At 40.3% G+C, this 11,554-nt stretch overlaps 1 protein-coding gene and 1 long non-coding RNA gene across 5 annotated transcripts; one reads left to right on the top strand and one right to left on the bottom strand.

Moving 5' to 3' along the window:
• Positions 1-276: 276 nt before the first annotated feature.
• Positions 277-11,115, top strand: ZNF281 (zinc finger protein 281). Of its 4 annotated transcripts, XM_011931701.1 has the most exons (5): positions 277-318; positions 3,432-3,473; positions 5,325-5,384; positions 5,816-6,123; positions 6,346-11,115. In XM_011931701.1, the coding sequence occupies exon 5, from the start codon at positions 6,364-6,366 to the stop codon at positions 9,052-9,054; it is 2,691 nt and encodes an 896-aa protein (XP_011787091.1). In that variant the 5' UTR covers positions 277-318; positions 3,432-3,473; positions 5,325-5,384; positions 5,816-6,123; positions 6,346-6,363; the 3' UTR covers positions 9,055-11,115. The 4 variants fall into 4 exon arrangements, with proteins under 4 accessions (XP_011787091.1, XP_011787092.1, XP_011787093.1 ...); XM_011931704.1 differs by lacking the exons at positions 277-318; positions 3,432-3,473; positions 5,325-5,384 and having other exon boundaries at positions 6,044-6,136; positions 6,346-6,511; positions 6,620-11,115; XM_011931702.1 differs by lacking the exons at positions 277-318; positions 3,432-3,473; positions 5,325-5,384 and having other exon boundaries at positions 6,017-6,123; positions 6,350-11,115.
• Positions 549-4,252, bottom strand: LOC105504311. The gene is made up of 2 exons (XR_001000597.1): positions 4,120-4,252; positions 549-734 (listed from the first exon to the last, which is right to left on the bottom strand). It is a non-coding gene; the product is annotated as an uncharacterized LOC105504311 (long non-coding RNA).
• Positions 11,116-11,554: the final 439 nt, after the last annotated feature.

The raw sequence follows: 11,554 nt of genomic DNA, 5'->3' as shown, positions 1-11,554 counted from the left end.
AAGTACACGCATGCTACAGGAATCCAGCCTCACTTTGGATGCTTCCTGCCCAATTACTGTTATTTTTACTGTGACTAAAACATTGAGAAATAGGTACCTCTATAGAAAACACTTCATATATTAATACATTACAGATGAACTGTTCTATGGATGAAATAGTGGAAACCATCTAACAGACATGAGGGATCATTCAATTCAGAAATGTGGCATACTTTCAGTATTCACTCCTTAGTAGGACAGAATGTTGCTATAAGGAGTTCCAGAAATCGCAGTGCCAGTTGAAGATTGGCAGTTGGTTCCTTCCAGCTGTTCTTAAAGGTATTCTCTCTGCAGGAATTTAAAAAGTGGCTCACAGTTATAGCTTAAGATGTTTATGTTCAGCTGTTTCTGTTTCGATTCTTCTCTTTGAGAAAATAGGATGTTTTCTAGTAGTGAAGGGTTTATGAAGTTCTGTGGCATTAGATCTAAATGATCACGACTATGAATAGCTGGTAAAATTAGTGGAGAAAAAAAGTCATGTGTGGGGCATACAATTATGGGGCATAAAATTAGTTACAAAAAAACTAATTTTTATTGTCAATGTTATACGTTTCAACTGGTTGTGGCAGCATCAGGTAGACACCCCAAGCGAAAGAGAAGCAGAGAGTCCTTGGCATGATTTCAGGTTTCAGACTCCCTCATGGTCTTTAGAAACATCCTTCTGGGGCTTCCTTATGATGCTGTTAGGTGTACGTCTGTTGAGGACGGGGAAAAGAGAAAAAAGCTTTTGAGATGGAAGCTGCCTTTATCTAAAATCCTTTTAAAATCCAAATCCTGTTTTCAAAAGGAGTATTTTTGTTGTGATTATTTTACATTTAAGGGTTGAATATATTAAAATTAAAAATATATAATAAGTAACATGGTAGTGTAGTAAATAAAAATACGAAGCATACTCTACTTTCTCAGTTTACCAAGACATGGGGAAAAAATAAAACTTAGAAGACAGATAAATTATAGCAGTGATTATACCATTACTAAAGTGCTCTTTGATTTTCTTTTTCTTCTTTTTTTTTTTTTAGAGATAGGATCTCACTCTGTTGCCAGGATGGACTGGAGTGCAGTGGTGCGATCACAGCTCACTGCAGCTTCTAACTCCTGGGCTCAAGTGATCCTCTCATCTCCTGAGTAGTTGAGACTACAAGCATGCAGCACCATGCCCGGCTGACTTTTAAATTTTTGGTAGAGATAGGGTCTTGCTATTGTTGCCGTGGCTTGTCTCAAACTCCCAGCCTCAAGCGATCCTCCTGTCTTAGCCTCCCAAAGAGTTGGGATTTCAGGCGTGAACCACGGCACCTGGCCAGCTCTTTGATTTTCAAAGCATCATATAGATTTCATATAAACAGCTGGGTTTCTTATACAGAAACAATAATGCATGTTTTTCAAAGTTCAGGGAATTTTATTTATTCAGGAACTCGTCTATTGTACAAAGCAAAAATTCCTATCTTATAAATAGTATTAAAATTTGAGTGACTTACCCTTAATTTTTTATTTATGTAGCAAAATAAGGAATAAAAAATTAACAATTATTGAGGGAAGAGGAACTCTTAATTATCTTAGAGTTTTTACATAAATCAGAAAAAAGATTTTTTTCTTGAACTATTTAGAATTATCCAGAATTGGGGCAAACAAGTAGCCTATAAAATGAGTACTAAACTCAAGTACTGAGTGGCTTGAATTTAGTCTGCACTAGATAGATCTTGATGAAGGCTATTGGAAGGAGGAAAGTGAGTATGGTATTGAACTTTGGGACATTGTGTACACACAGTTAAAAAAAAGTGTAGCTATAGTTGAATTTTTAAAAGTTTATTATCGAAATGGAAATTGTTTATTGTTTATAACTTTTCATTATTCTTATTAATATAAATGTATACATTGCAACAGTTTTAGATTCTGAAATTATAAAGGTAGTAGTATTGAAAAGAATTAGATTTGTTTTAATGAATATACCATACTAATGTAAAATGTTAATAATAGAGGAAACTGGGGATGGATATATGCAAACTGTTAGTACTTTTTTTTTTCTTGAGATGGAGTTTCACTCTTATCGCCCAGGCTGGTATGTAGGGGTGTGATCTCTGCTCACCGCAATCTCTGCCTCCTGGGTTCAAGTGATTCTCCTGCCTCAGCCTTCTTAGTAGCTGGGATTACAGGCATGTGCCACTATGCCCGGCTAATTTTTGTATTTTTAGTAGAGACGAGGTTTCACCATGTTGGCCAGGCTGGTCTTGAACTCCTGACCTCAAGTGATCGGCCCGCCTTGCCCGATCCCTAGCACTCCGAAAGTGCTGGGAATACAGGCGAGAGCCACTGCACCCTGCCTGAGTACTCTCTTATCAATTTTTCTGTAAAACTAAAATTGTTCTAAAAAACAAAGTCTAATTACAAAGAAACTAATAGAAAACAAGAATCACTAGTTTTATACAATCTCTTTGTTCTGGGATTGTTTCCATTATCTGTAAAATCTAAGCATTCAGAGATAAACAAATATTAAAATATTCCTTTAAATATTTTCCTTGGGAAAGTATCATATTACTTAACTATTTGAACCATTTCCAGATTTAGTACAGACTCCTATTTAATAGTTGGTTTGTTAGTACCTAACAAGAATGCTACAATATAGATTTTTATTTCCTCACCAAAGTGAAAATTTTTGCTGTCTGTTTTCTGTAAGTTTAAAGCATATAGGTTTTATTTTCTTTTGAAAGTTAAGATTTTAGAGTTAAGAGTGCAGTTCAATTTATATTTTCTAATTAATTAGGCATTTTCTAAAGCTAAAGACTGATTAACATCTTTGGAATATTTATTTAATATATAGATTACAATAAAAGTGTATGAAGTTCACAACAGATGGTAATGTGAAATTTTATCTTGAGCTGGTATTTCAAGTATTGTTTTAAAACCTATTTATACTTATTACCTTAAGTTTATTCTTTTAGCTGCTTTATAATTTGTTTTTCAAATTTTAACCCTGTTGAAGATTGTAACAAATCTATTCTAGTTGCTACAGTTTAAAACAGTGCTTGGAAATACTGATGCTTAGTGTTATTTCTATGATTACTTTAATAACATTTCCTGAGTTTAATTTTTTCATTACCCAGCTATCTTTCAGAACTGGTATATTGATTTTTCTAATTAATATTCTTTGTACTTGGGATGGTATTTTTATTTTGTACTTCTAAAGAATTGAATAGCATAACCACTATAAGTGATGTGCTTGCTATGTTATCATATAAATGCTCAAGGTACACCTTCTAATGTTGAAAAATAGGAAAATAAATTGACCTTGATGAAGTGTGTCTTCTTTTGTCTGTTCCCAGGAAAGTTTATTTCAGGTATTTCTACTGCTGAAATGATTAGCGTTAACAGCTTTTCCCCTCCATTTTATTTTACAGGGTCTCTTCATCTTCCTGATATATGGGGTGTACAACACAGAGGTAAGTCTGCTTGGAGTATCTCAAGGCTGACAGAGTGAATGAGAGAAATGACAGGTTTCTTATCTTGATAACTGAGGGACAAAGTTGGTTTTTCATATGAGTGTCCTACTGCCCTTCATGCTTGGACTAGCTTATATGCATCCCAGCTTACCATTAAACACTGACACCCTGAATAAAGGGACAGCCTCATTTCTCATAGGCATTGACTAATATCTTACGACTGCCTTAAGTTTTTGAACTTTCAGTCTTTAACACTTAGCTATTGTAGAAAAAAACAAAAAACAAACAAACAAACAAAACTCAGCCTCTCCTATACTCTCACTCAACAATCAACACAGAAGATTTCTGTGACCAAATGTGTAGGGGTTTCTCCCCACACACTGAGGAAACAATCGATTCTGCAGCAGACACCACCGGGGTGTTCTCCAATTCAATTCTGACACTATCTACCTGGAGACAGCATCAGACCCCACAGATTAAGAGCCCAGGCCTACAAGACTGGCCCCACTTCAGATGCCAATCACAAGCCCCAGGTTGTTTTACCTGTGCTTCTGACTGACCAGCTATAAATCGGGGTTCCCATGACCCCTTCCTTGGGCTTGATTAATTTGCTAGAGCAGCTCGTAGAACCCAGGCAAACACTTACGTTTTCCAGTTTACTATTAAGGACACTACAAAGGCTATCGATGAACACCAGATGAAGAGATGGATAGAGGAAGGTATGTGGGAAGGGGCGTGGAGCTTCCATGCCCTTTCCGGGTGCGCCACCCTCCCGGAACCTTCACGGGTTCGCTTACAGGAAGCTTTCCAAACCCTGTCCTTTTTAGGTTTTTATGGAGGCTTCATTACACAGGCATGATTGATTAAATCGTTGGCCATTGGAGATCAACTTAACCTTCAATCCCTCTCTCCTCCCGGAGGTCGGGGGGTGGGACTGAAAGTCCCAAACTCTAATTCTGTCTTGGTCTTTCCGGTGACCAGCCCCCATCCTGAAGCTACCTAGGGGTTGCCAGCCATCATCAGTCGCTTCATTAGCATACAAAAAGACATTTATTACTTTGCAGATTCCAAGGATTTTAGCAGTTGTGTGCCACAAAACGGTTCAGAGTCCAAATACATATTTCACAATATCACAACTATACTTGACAGAATTAAAGTGTCAGTTTAAGTAGTGGAATACTTACATGTTGTTTCATGGGATTAGAAAAAAACGCAATGACTTCTTATCTCAAAATGCTCATTAAATATCGTCCTTAAATTTTTTAGGGCAGGCTCAGAGAGGTCCATAAGTATTAGTAAATAATCCCTATGGTTTCGATTGTGAAATTTCTCAGAGAATTTATTATTTAATTATGAGAAATTATTTAGCCAGAAACATTGTAATGTACATGTAATTTCATTAAGAAAACATACTATGTAAATAAGCTGTTGTCATAGTTCTGGTTCTTTTATTTAAAATTTCTCATTTATAAATATCCTTTTCTAGGAAAATGTCTGGTTTAGATTTCTGCATGCTTAACATGAAATCGAGTGCCTTGTGCACATTAGGCACTGAATAAATGTTTGTTGTTTGATTTTGATATAACTTTGATTTTAAGATTTTACTTCATTATTTTCCTTTACGAGAAAAATTTCTAAATTTGCAATGAGTTTCTCGGCATTCTGTACTGGCGAGGAAAGAGTGGATCCTAGCAGAGCTCTTAGAATGGCCTGGTGGTTAATTTTGCATAAACAATATAAAGGGCCAGGCATTTATAATGTGGCAAACAGACTGATCAGCCAGGCTAAGGTATGGGGGCATTTAAATAAGATGTGATGATAATGAAGTATGTGTGTGGGCGTGTTTTACAGGACTGCTGCACCTGGATTACGCTCGGTTTCCTCTTCCAGTAGCCTTCAGGAAGGTTGGCAGTAAGACAAGATTTTTTTGCTTTTCTTTTTTTTGCAACGGTACCACTAATTGCGGTTTCAAAGCAGGCTCCTCCTATAAATGCAAAGTATATGCGCCCATTATTAGTGCTTCCAAATTCAAAGGGATAACATAAGCACCTGTTTTAATAAATGTTGAGCATTTGGAGTTGAATGCTTCTTGATAGAATCAAAAGTGCCCTCAATGATCCACTTCTGAGTTTGAATTTTATTTCAAGACCTGGATTGCAAAACCTAGAGTGAAGAAAGCCCTAATATTGAATCCTCAGTTTCCCCCACCTTCTCTTTCAGCCCCTTTCTCTGCATCTCCCACGCCACGCTGTAGTACGGTTCCCCGTAACTTCCTGCCCCTTGGATTCCACCTCCTGAGCATTTTTCCCCCAGAAACCCTCAACCACTTTCATCTCCTTCAGTGCAGCCCACCAATCACTCCTATGCGCCTCGAAAGCCCCTTTTTAGTAGGGCTCCAAATCCCCGCCTCTCCTGCCCTTGCTCCCCCGCCTCCGCCCAACCGCCCCAGTGATTGACAGGCAGACCGGGCGGAAGCTGCGGCGCAGGCGCCCTGGCTCCTCAGACCTCCCCTCTGGCCGGGTCGAGGAGTTCCCAGCAGACACTGCGCCGCGGCTGCGCAGTACACGGGAGGCTTTTAATTCCATTGTGGAGAGGACGGCGTTATTTTTATTAACTGGAGGCGACGGCGGCTGCGGCGGCGGCGGGACCCGTAAGTGTTGCCGGTGGGTCCAGGAGGGAGAGGGCGAGGCCTGGGGAAGAGTCGCAGGACCATGCGTGCCGGTGCCGGAGGCGACTGGGTTGGGAATTAGTGCTGGGCGCGTTGCGGTCTGGGCGGCGGCGCGGCGGGGTCCTTAGCGCTGCGGTGGTCCCGGCCCGGGGCCCGGTTCCACCTCCTTTCCTCCCTCTTCCCTCTTCCTCCTCCTTTCCTCAGCCAGGCCTCCTCCGGGGTATGAAAATCGGCAGTGGGTTCCTGAGTGGCGGCGGAGGTACCGGCAGTAGCGGTGGTAGCGGCTCCGGCGGCGGTGGTAGTGGCGGCGGCGGCGGCGGCGGCAGCAGCAGCGGCAGGAGGGCAGAGATGGAACCCACCTTTCCCCAGGGTATGGTTATGTTCAACCACCGGCTTCCGCCGGTCACCAGCTTCACCCGGCCGGCGGGGTCGGCCGCCCCTCCCCCGCAATGCGTGTTATCCTCCTCTACCTCCGCAGCCCCGGCCGCTGAGCCCCCCCCTCCGCCAGCCCCGGACATGACTTTCAAGAAGGAGCCGGCGGCGTCAGCCGCGGCCTTCCCCTCGCAGAGGACCTCCTGGGGATTCTTGCAGTCTTTGGTTAGCATCAAACAGGAGAAACCCGCGGATCCTGAGGAGCAGCAGTCCCACCACCACCATCACCACCACCACTATGGGGGGCTGTTCGCTGGAGCTGAAGAGAGGTCTCCAGGCCTAGGAGGCGGTGAAGGGGGGAGTCACGGCGTCATCCAGGACCTCAGTATTCTCCACCAGCATGTCCAGCAGCAACCAGCTCAGCACCACCGCGACGTATTGCTCAGCAGCAGTAGCAGGACTGATGACCACCATGGCAGTGAGGAGCCAAAGCAGGACACTAATGTCAAAAAGGCAAAAAGGCCAAAGCCAGAATCTCAGGGAATCAAAGCCAGGAGGAAGCCAAGTGCATCTTCCAAACCTTCTTTGGTTGGAGATGGAGAAGGTGCCATCCTCTCCCCAAGTCAGAAACCTCATATCTGTGATCACTGTAGTGCTGCTTTCCGAAGCTCCTATCATCTGCGGAGACATGTCCTCATTCATACAGGAGAAAGACCTTTCCAGTGCAGCCAGTGTAGTATGGGTTTCATTCAGAAATACCTACTACAGAGACATGAGAAAATTCATAGTAGAGAGAAGCCATTTGGATGTGATCAGTGCAGCATGAAGTTTATCCAGAAGTACCATATGGAGAGACACAAGAGGACACATAGTGGAGAAAAGCCATATAAGTGTGACACTTGCCAACAGTATTTTTCAAGGACTGATAGATTGTTGAAGCACAGGCGCACATGTGGTGAAGTCATAGTTAAAGGAGCCACTAGTGCAGAACCTGGGTCATCAAACCATAACAATATGGGTAATCTGGCTGTGTTGTCTCAGGGAAATACAAGTTCTTCAAGGAGAAAAACAAAGTCAAAAAGCATAGCTATTGAAAATAAGGAACAGAAGACCGGTAAAACAAATGAATCACAAATTTCAAATAATATAAACATGCAGAGTTACTCAGTAGAAATGCCTACCGTGTCTTCCAGTGGAGGCATAATTGGCACTGGAATAGATGAGCTGCAGAAAAGGGTGCCAAAATTGATCTTTAAGAAAGGAAGCAGAAAAAATACAGATAAAAACTACCTTAACTTTGTGTCACCATTACCAGACATAGTAGGACAGAAATCCTTGTCTGGAAAACCAAGTGGCTCACTTGGCATAGTATCAAATAATAGTGTGGAGACCATTGGTCTTCTCCAAAGTACAAGTGGCAAACAAGGTCAAATAAGTAGTAATTATGATGATGCCATGCAGTTTTCAAAGAAAAGAAGATATTTACCAACTGCCAGCAGCAACAGTGCCTTTTCTATAAACGTAGGACACATGGTCTCCCAACAGTCTGTCATTCAGTCTGCAGGTGTCAGTGTTTTGGACAATGAGGCGCCATTGTCACTTATTGACTCCTCAGCTCTAAATGCTGAGATTAAGTCTTGTCATGACAAGTCTGGAATTCCTGATGAGGTTTTACAAAGTATTTTGGATCAATACTCCAACAAATCAGAAAGCCAGAAAGAGGATCCTTTCAATATTACAGAACCACGAGTGGATTTACACACCTCGGGAGAACACTCAGAATTGGTTCAAGAAGAAAATTTGAGCCCAGGCACCCAAACACCTTCAAATGATAAAGCAAGTATGTTGCAAGAATACTCCAAATACCTCCAGCAGGCTTTTGAAAAATCCACTAATGCAGGTTTTACTCTTGGACACGGTTTCCAATTTGTCAGTTTGTCTTCACCTCTCCACAACCACACTTTGTTTCCAGAAAAACAAATATACACTACGTCTCCTTTGGAGTGTGGTTTCGGCCAATCTGTTACCTCAGTGTTGCCATCTTCATTGCCAAAGCCTCCTTTTGGGATGTTGTTTGGATCGCAGCCAGGTCTTTATTTGTCTGCTTTGGATGCTACACATCAGCAGTTGACACCTTCCCAGGAGCTGGATGATCTGATAGATTCTCAGAAGAACTTAGAGACTTCATCAGCCTTCCAGTCCTCATCTCAGAAATTGACTAGCCAGAAGGAACAGAAAAACTTGGAGTCTTCAACAGGCTTTCAGATTCCATCTCAGGAGTTAGCTAGCCAGATAGATCCTCAGAAAGACATAGAGCCTAGAACAACGTATCAGATTGAGAACTTTGCACAAGCGTTTGGTTCTCAGTTTAAGTCGGTCAGCAGGGTGCCAATGACCTTTATCACTAACTCTAATGGAGAAGTGGACCATAGAGTAAGGACTTCAGTGTCAGATTTCTCAGGGTATACAAATATGATGTCTGATGTAAGTGAGCCATGTAGTACAAGAGTAAAGACACCCACCAGCCAGAGTTACAGGTAAGGTCCCCAAAGTGACCAGGCTGGGGGTCTTCTAATGTAATTTTGTTTTATTTTGACAACACTGCCATTGGAATGTTTCTACACGATCCTATTAAGAATAATGTGATGCCCTTTCAATGCAACTTTTCATATTTAGTTTATTTTGTTAGTGTGATTTTAGCTCTGTTTGTATTATGATTTTTAATCAAAATCAATAGATTAAAAATAGTTTGACATTCAAAGTGACAATGTTTAGCAATCAAATTTACATGTATAGATTGTCAGGGAATAGCCCAAATGTTTTAAATGCAAAAAAAAAAAAAAAAAAAACAACAAAAAACCCTACAAAAAAACAAAACAAAAAAAAACTTTGTTGCTAGGATTAAGGTTATTCTAATTGCTTTACTCTCAGGAAAGTGTAATAACGCATGGGAATTCTGTACGTTATCACTGTAATGGAATATCCAATTTACAGATAGTATGATACACATTTCATCATTTAAGTAAGGGATCGAAAACATTTCAAATTGCTCTATCTGGGCTGATATACATTTCGTCATTTAAGTAAGGGATCGAAAACATTTCAAATTGCTATCTCCATCTGGGCTGATCCAAAATTCTGAGATTGTTGGCTACCTATATTTTGTTGCAGCTTTTAAATGTACTCTGAACTTCCAAACCACATTCATTCCAGCCTGGTAGAACAAATATTCTTGGATCTTTGATCAAAGCCTGGAATGATAGCTTTAATAAAAGAAGGAAAAAAAAAAAAGCACCCTCTCTTTATCCCAACTGCAACAAGGCTGTAATTCCATCAAGCGATTCTACTGACATCTAGTACAGTGTTGAAACCCAAGTGGTTGGCTGGTTCTAGTATTAGAACTCAAGTTGAAATTATATGATTAACTGAAATTTGGGGTATGCATTATTTATTATACATGGCCTAAAACGGTTCTTTTGTCTGCGCTGTTACATATTACCTACACTTCTGGGTTTTTTTCTTGTTCTCAGCCTCTCTTTAAGAGTTCTTGGGCCTTCCTTATTCCCTCTTTCTGTTTTGACAGTTTTAATTTTAGAACCATTTACATTCCAGTAGGTAATTATGCGCTTTTTATGCCTTAGGGCATCCAAATACAAAACAATAGGGTAAACATCCCCAAAACCCACCTTTTTAAAAAAAAAAAAAAACCCATACAGATTTCCATATATAATAAAACCCCATTAATAAGGTTGTAATTCCAACTGGTGATGTAACTCCTGTGAGGGATGATGTGTCTGCATATGGTAATAACATCAGAACCTCTTTGTGAAATTGCGGCCTTTGATGTACATTTTAATAAAAGGGTGCATTAGTATTGTACAGGGGTCTTGTAAAGTCATCAAAACTTGCTATGAACTCTAATTGCCGTTTGAAGCTACTGATAGGCAGTGGCTGTACTCTAAACTGCTTTTTAGCAATTGTATTTTTTTCCGATTATATTTTTTAATGTACTTTGATGTTTATGCTGATGAGTTTTTTATGTACTTTTGGTGATGTTTCAGTCTTATGTACTCTTCTGACGTCAGAAAAGTACCACTGGTTGTTTGCAGTCTTATTGTGTAATCAGCCTACCACAGGCTTCCATGTATAATAAAGTAATTAATATTGTGCAAGTGTAAAACACTTCTGTTATAAAAGCAGTGTTTGGAAAATAAGAAATATTAAAAATGGTTACAAAGTATTAGTTAATTTCCTTTTCCCACTTTCCTCCCTTTAGCTTTAGCAGCTAAAGGGTCACCAACTTGTCATTGCAAGATTCTTAGAAAATGTACTTAATCTTCTTAAATACACTCAGTACTAAAAAGTGTTTATTTCTTATTTCAGTAAGTGCGGTAAGTTCTATTGAGTACAGAGTACAAGCTGTAATCAAAGGATGGAGAGGACCTTTACCACTGTATCTCTTAAGCTGTATGATTTTTCTCCAGTTTGTTTTATACAGGTTTTGAATTTCTTTAACTTTTATTGTGTGTACTGAATACTGCATATGTATTATTCTGATTGTTTGCTCTAGTTTACTACCAATAAAAGTACTGTTAATCACAAAATTGAAGAAAGGAGATATTACTTAATATCCAGTACGTTTTTCAGAATTTTCTATTAACCTTTTTCTAAAATATTCACATCTGTGGTAAACCTGCAGTTTAGAGGCTTGTATTTTAATTGTATTTTTTTAAACTTAGGTATTTTATGTTTCTTGGTTTATTTTAGTTGAAAATGGATTCAAGGCTGGGTGTGGTGGCTCACACCTGTAATCCTAGCACTTTGGGAGGCCAAGGCAGGTGAATTGCCTGAGCTCAGGAGCTCGAGACCAGTCTGGGCAACACAGTGAAACCCCGTCTGTACTAAAATACAAAAAAAGCAACTGGGCGTGGTGGCGTGTGCCTGTAGTCCCAGCCACTCAGGAGGCTGAGGCTGTAGAATTGCTTGAACCTGGGAGGTGGGGAGGTTGCAGTGAGCAGAGATTGTGCCACTGCACTCCAGC

This window comes from Colobus angolensis, unplaced genomic scaffold (genome assembly GCF_000951035.1).
Source record: "Colobus angolensis palliatus isolate OR3802 unplaced genomic scaffold, Cang.pa_1.0 Scaffold91, whole genome shotgun sequence".
Lineage (NCBI taxonomy): Eukaryota > Metazoa > Chordata > Mammalia > Primates > Cercopithecidae > Colobus > Colobus angolensis.
Note: the sequence above shows the minus strand (reverse complement) of the source record. Positions and strands in the feature narration are given on the sequence as shown.

Coding starts and splice junctions, on each gene's coding strand:
- ZNF281 (XM_011931701.1), top strand. CDS start 6,364: ATGAAAATCGGCAGTGGGTTCCTGAGTGGCGGCGGAGGTACCGGCAGT.